This window comes from Artibeus jamaicensis, unplaced genomic scaffold (assembly GCF_021234435.1).
Source record: "Artibeus jamaicensis isolate MK-2021 breed Jamaican fruit bat unplaced genomic scaffold, CSHL_Jam_final contig_490, whole genome shotgun sequence".
Taxonomy (NCBI): Eukaryota; Metazoa; Chordata; class Mammalia; order Chiroptera; family Phyllostomidae; genus Artibeus; species Artibeus jamaicensis.
Window position 1 is genome coordinate 3,671,337 of NW_026521861.1, and position 16,934 is coordinate 3,688,270.

A 16,934-nucleotide genomic window follows, 5' to 3' on the forward strand; every position below is an offset into this window, starting at 1 on the left:
AGATATAAGGAATCCCTCCGCTCAAGAGGAGAGCTGCCTATTGAGGGAGGAACCGGTATTAACAAATACGAGACTCAGAAAATATGGCGGGTTATGGGAGAGGAGTGCAACTACAGGGTGGGCAAAAGTAGGGTTAGGTTGTGAATACATGAAACAGTTTATGTTATTTTTAATTAATTCTTATATTGTTTTCCATACAAACAACTGTAAACCTACTTCTGCCCACCCCTGTATTGCACGGGCATCCATAAGAAAGCAATTGGTTCTTCTTGGTGGGGTGAAGGAAGTGTAGAGAAAGAGAATTCTCATTCGGAATGGACTTTGAAACATGAGCAAGGCAGAAATCGTATATAGAAACAATTATGATAATTTTTAAAAGAATAGACGGACTTTGATTGTATAATTGGTCTATCTCATGCCCTCATGCCCTTAGAATGTTAGAAAATAAAACTTGAAAAACAATCTGGTCATCCAGTAGGACAAACAAAGGGACAAAACCAAATGGATTAAACTGCTACTAATGAATGATATTTTTGTGGTACCTGAGGTTTGACTCATAGAAAAGAATTGCTCACTGACCACCACTATATAAAAGTCTTTTGCATTGTCTTGATGACATATAACCTTAGACTATAAATCACGAAAAGACAGATTCTACCTGGAATCACAATGGGCTTAAAATCTTAAGAATACACGTCTGTCCTCACAGCACCAGCGAATCTGGTGCTGCAAAGGGCTATGCAACAGAAGGTAGGGGTTAAAACTTGCAATTTTCTGGGTGGGTATGTTAAACTAGTATTATGTGTGGCTTTTCTTACTTTAAGATAAATCCTGGCTTGTTTTCCTGTTACTTTCTTTCATTAATAAATGTTTTCTGTGCCAAACATATTTTTTGTTGATTGATTTCAGAGAGAGGGGAGGAGGGAGAGAGAGAAACATCGGTGTGAGAGAGGAACATTGATGGGTTTCCCCCATATGCGCCATGACCAGGGATTGAACCCACAACTTAAGTATTGAATAAATTGAACCCGTGACCTTTGTGTGTGGACGATGCTCCAACCAGCTGAGCCACACCTGCCAGAGCTGTTCTGTGCCATTGAAAAAGTAAATGTGATATTATATGTATTATGTGAGTAGAAACAATAATTTTTAATTCTGAAAATTTTAGACTTGTAAAAGAAAAGGTATGGATAGTATTTAAAAATATTTGTTGATAATACCACCTCCTTGTTTAATCCTCTGGAATCATGATTCAAACATTTTAGTCACTTGAAGACCAAACATGAAAAACTTGAGTCCAACTTAATCTTGCTTTAGAAAATGTAAGCACCTGAGTAGGTTTCAGAATACTTGAGTTTATAAAAGAGATTCTTATTTAGCAACTTCTTTTTTTTTTTAAAGAATTTATTTATTTATTTTAGAGAGGAAGGGAAGGAGAAGGAGAGAAACATAAATGTGTGGTTGCCTCTCGTGAGTCCCCTGCTGGGAACTGGCCTGCAACCAGGCACGTGCCCTGACTGGGAATCAAACCATGATTGTGTGATTTACAGGTCCATGCTCAATCCACTGAGCTACACCAGCCAGGGCAGCAACTTATTTTTTTAAGGTAGATGGAAAAAGGGAACTGGACACTTGAGATTAATTATTTGGGATCCAATTTCTGACCAGATAGCATCTGCCTTTGATTGCCCCATGCTACTACTAGATACGTTTCTAATGCCCTAAATAGGTTGTGAAATGTGATGCAGGCTATTTAAGGGCCTATAATGGGCCCTTCTATTATTAGCTACAAGAGAGCATTCAATGTTTGTAATTTTGTAAAAATACACAGCTTGTCAATTTCTAAGACTCTTACATAGATTGAGTCATTACTGATTTCTTTGCCACTGGTACCCAGCTTACAAAAAAAATTACATTCAAAGAATGAATAGAATCAAGACATTTGAGCTCTATTTTATGCTTTCACTCATTGTATAGACATTAATTAATGTTTTAGCCATTTTTATCACCTTTTTTATCTATAAAATAAAGAAATAAATCCTGGGAATGTTATCTTCCTATTTAAATGCAAAGTACATGACTTTATTACTATTCCTTGTATGATTGAGAGATGTCAAACTTTAACATTAAATTTCTGTTTTCAGGAAAAAGTCAAAATGTGCTGAGTACAAAAGTCCTAGGAAATAAAGGTGTCTGCGTAACTATGAGCATTTTTAAAATCGTAGCTCCACATTTAAATATTGAAGGAAGGCATTCCTACAGCATTTTTAAATGACAAGGACAATTGCCTGAAATGTAAATGTTTTAGGTAAGATCTGTCATGTCGGTGGAGAACGTGAACGATGGGAGCTCCTCCAGGAAACAAAGATTTGAGATAGTTGACGGTTTGGAGTCCTGGAATCAAATACTAAACACAGAACCTATTTTGAAAGCTGTAAATCCTGATGGCTGATCTGTTTGTGTTTACTTGCTGCCCCACCATGGTGAGTCTTGCCTTCCCAAGGCTCAGATCTGTGCTATTAAAAGGAATCAGTCATCTTCTATAATGTAAAAGTGAGTCATTGTGATTCTTTAGAAGAAACAAAAAGAGCATACAATCTTTCCTCTTGCTTGCTACAGCTTATTTTTAATAACCTACCACACCGAATTATTTTTAGCATTAGCGTGATGCAGGCTGGTGAGACTTGGAATCAAGCTCCTTACCTTCATCTCGCAGGTACGGCCCGAGCTGCTGCTCTGCCTGTCTCCTCCCTCTCGAACTCACCTGCTTTTCCACGCCCCCCTCATTCACTGCACTCCAGCTATATGGGCTTTTTCTCAGCTCCTCAAACACACGGAATTATTTCCTTCCCCCAGGATCTCTGTACGTGCAGTTCCCCCTCTTCCTAAACACTCTATACCCTGCTTGTAGCATGGCCTCCTGGGCCTTAAAGTCTCACCTTAAGTGTCATCTCCCCAAAGGCCAGACCAGCACATGTTAATCTTGTCCTTATCTCCACTTAGCCTGTTTAAATAATTATCGTATTTTGCAATGACATAACACCTTTCCTGACTTTGAGTGTTGTTGCTCTGTCTTCCTGATAGAGTGTAGCTCCAACGGGCAGGGATTATGATGCCCTTTTGGTCACCATGTGACCCCATTGCTTAAAACAGTGCCAGCTACATGGGAGGAGCCTGACATTTGCTGAGTGAATACATGAATGAATGAATGAATGAATGAGAGTGCAACTGCTGACAAACCCCCTTTTGGAACTTTCTCCCGTTGTTTTCCACCGTCTGGCTCTTCCCTGGACTTGCTCCTATTCTGTGACTGTTCCTTCTCACGCTCATCTTCCCCCACTGCACGCCGCCACCATTGGCAGTCGGTGTCCCCTTGGGTGGTCTTCCCTGACACCCCTTCTCTCCTTTTCATCACACCCCTCCCCTCAGGGCTTCCACTGCCCCGTCTGTGGGAACGACTCTGACATTCTGTGTCTGCAGCTCGGACTTTTCCCTAATAGTGAGTCACTTTGCCAGCTTGTACCCCACATCTCCACCTGGAGGCCTTCCCAGCACCCCAAATTCAGTATATTCCAAAACTGAAATCACATCTGCACTCCCTGTTTTAGTTAGCAGTGCCATTGTCTTCCCAGTCACCCAAAACTCAGAACTCCAGCATCTCCATCTCTCATGGTCTCCAGGCTAACTGGTATCAAACCCAGGATGGTTCTCTCTGCCCCGCACGCCTCACGGGACGACTGTGTGAGGGAAACAGGAGAACATGCCAGGCAATTACCCGGAAAGTTTCGGCCTCTTCGCCCACTAGCCCAGCAACGGCTGACAGTGGGAGGACAGGTCCATAGATGAGATCCTTGGGCAACGAGTTAGGAAAAACTAAGTCTTTTTCATCAAAAAATGACCCATCTTCCATAGGTAGTTTTGCTGTCCTGTAGAAGAAAGAAACATCAGAATAATCATATTAACAGAAACTAGTCATTGGTGTAATTGCTGCTTATTGGTGGGGAGCTGTTATAAAAAACTAATAAAATAGATAAGGGCCAAATATTAGAATTTAAAATATACATCATGAAAAGATAAGTAATGTTCAGCTACAAATGAAATAATAGGGATTTTCAAAAATTTTCAAAGTTAACATCTAACATAAATCTGAATGTTGATGGGGTCAGGCAGCTTATATGTGGCAAGGTGGCAACCGTGGCAAATGGGCAATTGTTTGCCCTCCTACAGGTGGCAGTTCCAGCCAACAGGGCTTGGTGACATGTGAGAATCCTGGTCCCAAAATTTCGAGAGAATGTACATAAACTGGATACTCATGAGAAATCTCCCAAATTTTAGGTGCTGGCAACCAATTCAAATAAAAAACACTGTGGGTCAAAACAAACATATGCGTAGGTTGTATTAAGCTACTTCTGTGACCTGTGGTATCAAGAATTCATTTCAGATTTACCATATATCTACTTTTAACTCATAATATAGCTATCAAGATGAATTTGGAGAATTCATGGCTTTATGCATTACATAAAAAATTCCTTGGTTATGTTTTATGAATGATGGATAATTTTTTTTAAATGGTCATGCAAAATTAGTACCTACTACTCAAAGGTAAAGCTTAAGCATTTTAAAATCCTACTTGCTTTCTGAACTGGAAAATGCACTCACTTCGCCTCCCACTTTGTTTATAGAAAAATCACAACTCAGTATTTAAAAGAGAATACTCAAGGGAAGCAGAAAGAGAGAAGGGTATAATAAATTTCCTGCCTACCCTGGCAAGGACCTGCTGGAGACATCACCCATTTTATGAGAAGTTAGTGTCGCCAACCCTGCCTGGGGACAGAGCTGGCTACCCGGTGGGTCCCTGTGAAAACGAAACTGTGACATGAACGTGCTGAGCAGAGAGAAGTGTTTCTCTTAGGGCTCTCCACTTAGAAAACTTTATTTACCAGGTTTACATTTCTCTGAAGAAGGCAGTTTTCAAAAAATGCAATTTCAAGGATGGCCAACATCTCCTTAGTCTTTGACTTGGGAGAGCATGGTCAGCACAGGGGCGTCTGAGTCTTCAGCCCTTTTCACCCAAGACGCCATTCTCATCCGCTACCGCCAGGGCACTGGTCACAGAATTTCTCTTTGACCCAGTTCTACTTGTTAATAAACGGTAACTCCAATGATCTACTATATGCAACTACCCTTTTATTTATAGATAATGTGGCTGAAGGTATAATCTATATAAAATTTCCATACTTAAAAGTTTCTTATTTTGGGGATTTCAGTTGGGTGTCAAAGTAATAGGAACAAAAAACTGTGTTTGGAAATAGTAAGAGCAAATCAAGTTTTGGAAAATTAAATGATGTTGGATAAAGGAGGACTTGATATTCAAAACAACTTCATTAGAAAATCAAGTCACAGAGAATATTTTTAAAGTGCAAACAACCACTCCAAGATCATTATATATGTAGAAAGATGTTATAACTTAAGATATACACATAAAGTTTAACTCATCAGCCTTCTCTGGTGTGGCTCAGGGAATTGAATGCTGGCCTGCAAATCAAAGTGTCGCCAGTTCAATTCCCAATCTGGGGCACATGCCTGAATTGCAGTCCCAGTCCCCAGAACGGGGTGTGCAAGAGCCAACAAGACATTGATATTTCTCTCCCTCTTTCTCCTTTTTCCCCGCTTAAAAAGAAATAAATAACAACTTAAAAAAAAATAAGTGGGAGAAGGAGAAGGGGGGAGAAGGTACAGAGAATAAGTAGCATAGACAGTAGATAGAAAATACATAGGGGGAGGGTAAGAATAGTAGGGGAAATACAGAATCTAAAGAACTTGAGACATGTGTTCATGAACTAAAGGGGGGGAATGGTGGGAGAGGGGTGTGCAGGGTGGAGGGGAAAGGAGGGGGGAATAGAACAAATGTAATGGCATAATCAATAAAAAATGTTAAAAAAAATAAAGTGTAATTCATCAAATTGATCTGATCACATTATATGAATGCAAACACAGACCACCACTACACTGTATTGTAATGAAGTCTCTCACTTTGCTTTGAGGTAATGCTGCTGGTTACTTCTTTCAATGGTCCACACGGTCAATGAACTTGGACTTGACAAGCACAGCTGGCGCCAGTTCATGGGGTTAAAAGTCATTTGGCTCACATCAACACCAGGTTGTGACTTCTTACACAAAATGACACCCGATTCCCAGTCCCTTAGAGAAAAATTGCATTTGGTAAAAAATAATTAGTTTGAATGTCATATCTTGAGAACATTTATCTAATTATTTGAATATAATTTATATAATTTGAGATAACTTATTATATAATTTATATAATCTATGACAATATCAATTTTTTTACTAACTATGATTACCATTATACTATATTTGTTAAAGAAAGCAAAATAAGCCCTGGCTGGTGTAGCTCAGTGGATTGAGAGCAGGCCTGCGAACCATAGGGTGGCGAACCCCAGTCAGGACACATGCCTGGGCTACGGGCCTGGTCCCCAGTGAGGGCCATGTGAGAGGCAACCACGTATTGATGTTTCTCTCCCTCTCTCCTTCCCTTCCCCTCTCTATAAATATAAAAATAAATAATTTTTTAAAAAAAGAAAGCAAAATAACTATTTTTAAAACATTATTCACATGCTACCAAGACTGTTTTATCTTCTTCATTAAATTTGAATTTAACTCATCCAAATCTAGAAAATGGAATATATCATCACATTTGCCCAAAAATAAGTGTTGGTGTCTAAAACTCTATATTATATATGAGTACTCTCGGGTTCTTGGTATACTCTATATAATGATGCTGATTGATCATTTACTGAGGGTTTTTTTGAAGACTATTTATTTACTTTTAGAGAGAGGGGAAGGGAGAGAGAAAGAGAAGGAGAGAAACATTGATCGGTCGCCTCTCATATGTGCCCCAGCCGGGGACTGAATCTGCAGCCCAGGCTTGTGCCCTGACCAGGAATCGATGGGTGACCTTTCATTTTGTAGGACGACATCTAACCAACTGAGCCACTCCAGTCTGGGCAATCATCCCCTGAGTTTTTAAAATCATAGTACTAGTTCTTCAAAATTGACTAATTCATTTATTCACTTATTTACTCAAGAGAATTACTTGAATGCCTACCATGAGCAAGGTCCCTTGCTAGAGGAAACAAAGGGAAGAATATTAATGCGAGCTATCCCCTCCTACTAGGAGCCAGCTCCATTCAGAGCTGTGACTGGGAAAGGGGAACTAATACGCAGCAAGCTCACTGGTCGTTTGGGTTCCTCCCGCTCTCCCCTCCTTTCATCCTTGTCACAAACATCCTGTCCATCGTGTCAACCATTCTATCGCTGGTTCTTTGGATCTTTTGACCTTCTGCCTCAGGTACCCGGCAAAAACTGCCATGCCTGGATGCATACAACTGAGAGCCCGGGCTGCTGGAGACGTGGGAACAAAGACCGAAGGACTATGTGTGTCAGTGACATTATAAATTCCTGGTTACCGCCCCCCATGGAGCCTCCGTGTAACCTCAGACCCTACTGTTTCCCTGGAGGTGCTCCTCCCCTATTCTCTGAAGTGGTCATTCTTAATACCCTGTTTTCCTGAAGCCTCTCACCTCTCCACCTTACTCTTGGTAAATGGCCCCGTTTTCAATGAAGAAAATAGAGGCCACGAGCTGAGAATTTTGCCAAATTCCTGCTATGAGCCTAACAAGCCATCAGGATCTGTGTCATTCTTCCCTTCTTTCCTGTTACAATGGAGAGCATGTCCCTCCTGCCGAAGGCCAGTTTCACAGCCTGTGCTCTGGATCCTACGAGTCTTGCACTCTTGGGAACATTAGTCTCTCCTCATTCCTCCTCTTCTTCATCTTCAGACTACCCTCTCCTAACTCCTTCCCGTCAACAGTTACATTAACTATTCATCTGTACCATCTTCTTTCTTTTTTTAAGCCCTCCCTCAATCTCATCCATGCATGTCTCTCTCCTGTCCCCTTCAAGCCAAACTTCTTGAGTAAGTTGTTCTTAATTTACTGACTCCTCTTCCTCACTCCTGCTCGTTCCTCATCGCAAGACATCAGCATCCCATCACCAGTGCTTCAGTGACACAGCTGTCTCCCAGACCCACCGATACCCATCTTCCTCCGAAATCCGACAGGCACTTCTCAGGCCATCTAACTCTCCTTCTGCAGGATGTGACTCTGCCTGTCACGACGACCTTCTAGAGTGACCCTTCGACTCTCTGTCACATACCTATTATGGATACCCCATACCGCTCAGGCTCCCTCTGTTTCTAAGGCCTAGGTCACAGGCCTAGGCCACCTGTTCTTACCAGGCTTACTTGGTGGCTGTCCAACTCTGTACACATAACTTCCCGTGGGTACATCCACCTGTGCCTCACCTCATGTCTGCTCCACAGGCCTAGGGGCTTCCCTAAGCCCCCGGGCATGACATGCAGGAGGTCACGATCAACCAAAAAGTGTGGTGAAGTTAATACCTTGTGCAGTGGACCTCTGACTGATGGGATAATAGGAGCTGGTGAGCAAACAACATCTCATCTCTTCCTCTCCCCTTCCCAGCCCACTGCTCATACAGCCTCTCAACAGACTACCTGGGAGACAGAGCATTGTACTTGGTACCCAGCGGTGGCCAGCAAAGCAATGCACACTTACAAGGGCCCTCCGCCTTCCCTGCCTTCCTCCCTTTTTCCTGCAGGCCTCTTTCCTGAGATTACACTCCCTGCTGAAGTGGCTGGTGAGTTTCTGACATGGCTCTGATTTCTGCGGAACCATCCTTCCTCCTGGGTCTGCTCCCTCTGGGTCTCCAATGAGGTTCCTCTTTCTCTTTAAGTCCTTTTTTTATTGGTGTTGCTCTAAGTTCTGTTCAAAGCTCCTCTTTAGGTATTCTTACTCATTTAGCACTTTGACTACTATTCTGATTTAACAACTCCCAAACATTTATTTCCAGCCCTCTACCCTGAGCTCCTGTCCCAGGTATCTGGCAGTGGCATGTTGTGTCCCTCAATATCTAGTCTCCGCATCTCCCTCCGAGTAACAGAACCCCTGGTTTTTAGCCAGCCACACAGTCACCCACCATGAGGACATTCCCCAGCCTCCCTTGCAGCTCAACATTGCTCGTGACTAAGCTGGCCAATGGGATCAAAGTGTCAGTGATGTGTGCAACTTCTAGGCTATGCATTCCAACAAACGTTTGTGCTTTTCCCTAAACTTTCACCTTTTCACTGGCTCTCAAAAATACACAGGTGGTGCCCCCACTTCAGACTAGAGATGAGGGCAACACCCTAGGAATGGAAGAGCAAGATAGTGCCAGGCTGGCCCCGTACTCTGGGGAGCCACCATAACAGCCTTGAGCTCTCGCACCCAGACTACTGCAGGTGAGAGGCAGTCACTTGTGTCTTAATTAAGCCACTTTTCAAGGGTAACCTGGGCTTCTGTGACAGCACCTGAACTTAAATCCTAACTGATATATCAAGTGCCAACTAAACATGTCCATTTATCTCAGGCACCCTGAACTCAGCTTCTCTCAACTCATCTCCCCTCCTCCTATGTATGACCTTGACATCTTTCTGAGTAACACTGTAAGATCCCCGAGTTGACCAGGTCACAACTCTGGGTAGAACTCTGTCTGGACTGTCACACTCTCTCAGCAACATGTCCGATATTCAGCCAGCCACCAAGTCCCATGGAATTGCCTTCTAAACCCCTCCCACATATCTCCACTTCCCTCCGTCCCTGCTCCCCCCACCCTGGTCCACACTGCAATCATCTCACTCAGATCGCCACAGCTGATTGACGCTTGTCTTATTTCCCTCCAATATACCTTCCATGTTACGGCTGGAAGGAGTCTTCCTACGTGCAGATCTGATCATGTTACATCTCTGCTTAAAACTCTTTCATAAAATCCTCCCACTGATTTTAGGGTAAAAGATGTGTCTGCCCACTAGCGTGGCTTATGTAACACAGAGGGTTAGTAACCTTCCCAGGATGCCTGGGACAAACCCGGTTTAGGCCTGTTGTTCTATATTAATTATTAATAACATCCCCTTTCACTCTTGCAAGTGTCCTGATTTAGATCATAAACTCTATGGTCACTTATTTACAAGGCTACTCATGAGCTGCCCTCAGAAGACTGTCCCTCCAGGCTTGTCTCCTATGGCTAATATCTTTTCCTCATCATTATGTTCTCTTAATAACTTAATTATATCCTTACACCTGCCGTATTTTGCTCTGGCCTCATGATCTTTGCACGTGCCATTCCTCTGCTTGGAATGTCCTTTCTCTCCTCACAAGGCTGTCCCCCACTCATCCTTTAAATATTGCTCTGGGTTGAACTGTGTCCCCCAAAATTCATGTGTTGGTATCCTAACCCTCAGGTTCTTGGGATATGACCTTATTTGGCAATAGGATCTTTACTACAGTTAAATGGGGTCATTTAGTGTGGGCCTACTCCAATGAGTAGAATTCTCGTAAAAAGGGGAAACTTGGAGACAGATACATGTACAAGGAGAATACTTGAACGTGAAGAAAGTTATGCACAAGCCAAGGGGAGAAGCCTGGAACAGATTCTCTCTCATAGCCCTCAGGAGGAACCGATGCTGCTGACCCCCTGATCCCAGACTTCTAGCCTCCAGAACTACTACGAGACAATGAATTTCTGCTATTTAAGCCTCTCAGTTTGTGGTACTTGGTTAATGGCAGTCCTGGCAAATAAACACATCCATCAACAAGTGAGTGGATAAACAAACTGGGATATACCCACACCATAGAATAGAAAGGAATGAACTACTGATACACATAGCGTAAGAGAGTTGCAAAATGAGATAATCTAAAATAATCATGTTGCATGAAAGATGCCACACCAAAAAGGGAGCGCATATAATGTATGACTTCCTGTTTATGAAATTCTAGAAAACACTAATTAAGAGTAACAGAAAGCACGTCAGTGGTGAACTGGGGGGTAGAGGACAGGACAGCAACGGGGTGAGGGCACATGTGGCAGCGGCCAATAAGTCAGGGTCCGAATGGCACATGGACACTCCTGGGGGTGACGGACACATTTATTATCTTGATTGTGGTGATGGTTTCATGGGTTTATTCATAAGTTAAAACATCAAATTGTATGTAGGTGTATGCAGTGTATTTTATGCCAACTATACTTTAATAGAACTTTTTTTTTTAATTAAAAAAAGAAACTGCATAAACTAAATGTGGCTCACTGAACCTATATATTACATTTTTATACAAGAGATACTAGTGTGTAAAAAGCATCCTTGGTCATTTCTGGAACATTCTGCACTTCCCCTTACTAACACTCCCCTGAAGGAGTTTATATCAAGGATGGAAGAGTAAGCACAGCTCTGAGGCTGGCCATGGCCGACCCAGCAAGGACCACAGATAGGTCTCATCCAAAGCTATTCACTGTGCTACCGGCAAACATGTCATAATGCTCCCTCTCTGAGCATGTGACTGACTGTTCTACTGTCTCTAAAAACTATTACTTCAAACTGAACTCTAATGTAGAGACCATCTTAATTTCAACATTAGTGGGGAATATGCAAACAACTCAAAGGTACTATTTACTTTTGTGTTAAAATTTGTAAATTAATTTTGTTAATTTTTGTGTAAAAATTAACAAGATGAAAGTTTATGCATTTATAAATGTATCCTTTACCTGACAAAGGAACTATTATAACACACAAATGAAAGAGGAATATGGTAATTAATTTAGCTCTCATAGAGCTTTTCCCCTACCAAATTTTATGCCTAAAAGTAGTAATTAATATTATATGTTATGATTTGGACTTTTACTACTTCCATTTTTCCTTGTTTCAGATTTTTTCATGTATCTGTCTTGCAACAAAATTCAGAAGGACAAATAACCTAACTTTCAGGGAATTTCGTAAATTCCTCTAACAAGTTAAATGAAAGGAATTCTGTAGGATGCTGGAACTTACCAGAGAGCCAATTCAAATTCTGGGAGAGAAGAGTAGCTAGCCAGGTAGTTGCCACAATAACTGAACGCTAGTAAAGTATAGTCCAGAAGAACATTGCCTAAAATATAAAATTCATTGTAAGGGTTTCATTATCATATTCTGGGATTAACTATAATCTATAATTTATTTTCCTTTTCTAGTAAATTTCATATAATTAAAAAACATTTAACTCTTGGAGTAAGGGTCTCCTGGCTGATTTCTAACCCAATAAACAGAAAGCTAACAGTAAAGATCCATTTTTTAAAGATATTAGAGTGAATTAAGACCGTTGGCTCACTGCCCCTAGACTTCAGTGCCCAACTGAGCAATGCCCACACTGCAGCAAGCACATCCCAGTGTGATTTGAAGTGACCCAAGAATCATAAAATATTCCATAAATATATGAAATACTGTAACTAAAAACATTATTCAAACAACTTTATATACCTTGGGGAGGTGAAATAGTTCTAGCTTACTTCTGTAAGCTCAGGACTACCCAGGTGACAACTCTGGGTAGAACTCTGTCTGGACTGTCACACTCTCTCAGCGCCATGTCCAATATTCAGCCAGCCACCAAGTCCCATGGAATTGCCTTCTAAACCCCTCCCACGTATCTCTACTTCCCTCCGTCCCTGCTCCCCCCACCCTGCAGTCATCTCACTCAGATTGCCACAGCTGATTGACATTTGTCTTATTTCCCTCCAATATACCAGCTTGCTTCTGTGTCTCCATACCTTAGGTCATATCTGGCCCTTAGCTTAATATCATCTAGTTCTTCAAACTACTATAGAAATTTATATTCTCACTTGCATCTATAGTTGAAGAGATGAAAATTGACTTTAAAAGTCTTAGCAACGATGTGTTAAGAATGTACACCCTCAGGATGCTAAAACAAGCGTCTGCTTCTGCCTTTGTATACAAGGCTCTGGTCTTCCTCCTCTATCGGCTGTGCTTCAGCGCGGCTCCGTCCGTGAAAGCTTTACCTTTTCCTGTGCCTGCCTTTTTTCATTTGGTACATTCATGTCTCGATGGCTACTTCTGTGTATTTTTAATGGTTCTGCTGTTTTTCACCTGTCTCACTTCAATTGACCATAACATAATGCTAAACTCTGTCATTTATTGAATTTATTTAGCCTGCTCTAATTAACAAAGAAAACAGCTTATATATTTTTTAACATTCAATATATAAAAATAAAAAAGCTTATATTAAAAAAATTCAAACATACAAAAATAAAAGTAAATTTTCTGTGGGAAAGAGGCCTTACTAGACTTTCTATCCTTGCTATATAGACATTTCCTAAACTGAAGCTTATTAATTTTATATTTCCTTTACACTTATTGGAAATTTTAAAAAATGCATTTAAAAAATTAAATACTTTTGAGTTTTATTGTTGTTCAAGTACAGTTTTCTGCCTCCCCCCACCCCTCTCCATGATTTTTGAAAAAAATGCCTAAAAGGAAAAATATATCCTTAGTAATTCTATTACCAAATTTGGTATGTTCCTTTCTGGTATTTCCTTCTGTGTTTACTTATAAAAATAGACATTTTTTTCTTTAAATGTAACTTTGCTTTTTATAGCTGCAATAAACATGGTTTAAGTGTTATACATAATACTTTATTTTTATAAGGAAACTTAAATTATACATAATGTTACTCTGGTTGGTTTGTTGTTTACCTTATACTGAGCATTTTATAATTAATAACGTGAACTTTAATGTACACATAATATCTCTTTATGGAATATTTTAACTTATTTCACTACATTCATGTCATCTGAGATGTAAGTTATCTCCAGTCCTTTGCTATGAGTGCTTTGCACCATATTTGACAAACCTTTGACCACATTTCTGATTATTTTCTTAAAAGTGAATTCTAGTTCCTGAAGTGGGTTTAACTGAGTCAGATTAATATTTACCTCCCAAACAGATTGTTATCAATTTATATTCCCAACTTCAGCAAAAGAGTGCTACTAATTTCACTGCACTCTGCCTAACAGTTATCAGGTTTAAAAAAAAATGTGCCCTGGTTGGAGTGGCTCAGTGGATTGAGTGCCAGCCTGTGAACCAAAGTATTGAGTGCCAATCCCTTTAGTTTAGCCTGTAAACTAAAGGGTTGCTGGTTCAATTCCCAGTCAGGGCACATGCCTGACTTGTGGGCCATGTCCCCATTAGGGGGCACAAGAGAGGCAATCACACATATAGATGTTTCCCCTCTTTCTCCCTCCCTTCCCCTCTCTAAAAATAAGTAAATAAAATCTTTAAGAAAATAAATTGTGACCTTGATAAGCAAAAAAATCTCATCTTAATTTAAATGACATTTTAAAAAATGAATGAGATGAAACATTTCTTGATGTTTTTGATCCTTTGTAGTTCATGGTAAGGGCAAGTTCCTTTTCCATTTGTTCTAATGGGATATTTATCTTTTTTTCTTATTGTTTCCTAATGCCCTGAAAATATTTGATCATATTTGTTCCAAATATTTTCCTCAGTTTATTATTCATCTTTTGATTTTCCATGGTAATTTTGGTATTCCTAAACTTAAAATTTGTATATAATCAAGTATGTCAATCTTTCTGTTTTTAATTTTTCCTTTGTGAAAAGTTTTTCCTCATCTTGAAATCATTTTAATTTTCTACCATATTTTCCTCTACTTTTTAATGGGTTTGTTGTTTATATTGAACTCTCTTAATTTCATCTGATACTTATTTTAATGTACAGTATAACATAAGTACCTAACTTGACACTTCTGTTCAAATAGTTCCTTAACACCATTGTTGGACAGCCCATATTATTGTGTGTGTGGGGGGGGAGTGTCTTCCACCATATACTTAGCTTTATATATTCTATAATCTGTCCCCAGATTTCAACCATTTCATTCATCTGGTGTTCTCTGCACCAATACCACACCCTTAATTACTGGAGCACCATGATAAAGGAGCCCTCTGCTTTGCCATCATTCTCTTTCAATTTCCATTCTCTCTGATGTACTTTGGAATCATTTCATTGAAGTACTCCTGCCTTTCTAAAAGAGATGATAAACCTATGAATTACTTTCTATGAAAAATATAAAAAATATATTTATCATAACCAGACTTTCCATCTAGGATTGTCTCTGTATCTTTTAATATATTAAATCAGTGACTTTTGTAGTTTTTTTCACTGAGGTCAATCACATTTTTTCTTTGGATTTTTCCTAAGCATCCAAATCTTCTAATTGCATGGGTATTTATTTTGAAATCAGCATCTTACTGAGCCCTCTTTTACTGGTCCTAGTAGACTACTGCATTACCTACTATCTCCTTTCCCATAGCTATAATTTTTCTGTTTCCTATTTTGTTGCATTGACTAGAACTTCTAGGTGATATTAACTAATAACAGCAACAACTGGTATCTTTGATGACTTACTCCTAATTTTATTGTGAATACCTTTGGAGTTTTCTTAATTCATATGAATGATGGCTATTGGTTTGAATTAATTTTTAATTTCGTAGACAGGCTAGAACCAAATCACCATGCTGGGGAAAACTGAAGATGAAAGGTAGTTACAGTTCACATAACAGTTCCCAGTGTATGAGTGGGTTATGTTTTAAAAGTTGTTTTAATCTGTGAGAACACAAATTTCCCCTCAAATAAAATGTCAAATTACAGTGAAGTTCCCTGGCTTGACCCAAACATGGACTTGACCCAAAAGGCTATTGAACTAAGACCAGGCTTCATCTCTCCTGAGATTTCTGTCCATGGAGTGTTAAACGAGGGACTCATTACATGGGCTCCAAAAGATGTGCAGCAGCCTGGTGCGGGTCAGCTGGGTCTAAGAATCTGAGTCAGTAATCATTTAAATGGTAGACAACATTGATTGACATACATGCGAAATATGTCCTATATAATGACACATCATTTATAACATATAATCTCACTTATCACCACAGCCTTAACAGGATATATTACCATTATCTCCATTTCACAGAAAAGGAAATTGAGGCTCAGAGACTTATCTTTAGAAGTTATACTACATCAATTCACCTGGATTTTCAATAAGCTATCAGGAAAGGAAAAGAAGCCCTAGCTGGTGTAGCTCAGTGGATTGAGTGCTGGCCTGTGAACTAAAGGATTGCTGGTTCAATTCCTAGTCAGGGCACATGCCTGGTTTGCAGGTCAGGTCCCCAGTAGGGAGAGCGTGATAGGCAACAATACACTGATGTTTCTTTCCCTCTCTCCCTCCCTTCCCTTCTGTCTAAAAATAAATTAAATCTTTTTAAAAATTGTTCTGAAAAAGGTTTTTTTCAAACTGGATTTAGTGCTGTAAGTGAGTCTTCTAGCTCATGTGCACATGAATCACCTGGGGAATACTGTTAAACTGCAGATTCTAATTAAGTTAAGTGCGGGTTGGGAGCAGAGTTTCTGTATTTATGACAATACCTTAGGTAATGACCATGTTGAAGGTAAGCAGACCAAACTAGGAGTAGCAAGGCTCTAGCCCAATTAATTAAAAGTCCTCTGTGATCAACCTGATTCCTTCTTTTAAAATGTGTATTATAAAAAAAAGGAAAGAAAACCTTCCAAAAATGCTTCATTTATAAGAACTAGATTTAGTTACACCTTATAACAAAATCCTTCAATTATGGCAGAGGAAGGGTCTTGCAGGATACCTTTTAATTTGGTCCTCTTGGTCAATCCTGGAAAGTTGTATATGTAGATGAGAGGTTTTAGTTTCCGGTCAGAAAAAGCCACAACTTCATAAGGAACGTTAGTTGCCACGACGCCCACAATTCCATTCATACACTGGAGTACAGTTTTTTTCTTGGTTGCAATATTAATAAATATTATGAAATTGCCACTAGGGTAACAAATGGTGCTGTCGTTGACAAAATGAACATCCTGCTTAGGGAATCCTTGCACCCATCTTTAGGGAAAAGATAGATCACCATCAATACAATACATTCCAAATACTTTCTTCTAT

General features: G+C 39.9%; 1 protein-coding gene across 1 annotated transcript in view; it reads right to left on the bottom strand.

Moving 5' to 3' along the window:
* Positions 1–16,934, bottom strand: part of CFAP43 (cilia and flagella associated protein 43) — an 82,089-nt gene that overhangs the window by 63,714 nt on the left and 1,441 nt on the right. Inside the window, exons 2-5 of the mRNA XM_037159523.2 lie at positions 16,624–16,877; positions 11,957–12,053; positions 6,034–6,201; positions 3,776–3,926 (exon numbers count right to left, since the gene is read on the bottom strand). Coding sequence (XP_037015418.2) covers positions 3,776–3,926; positions 6,034–6,201; positions 11,957–12,053; positions 16,624–16,877 — 670 coding nt within the window. The remainder of the gene's footprint in view (positions 1–3,775; positions 3,927–6,033; positions 6,202–11,956; positions 12,054–16,623; positions 16,878–16,934) is intronic.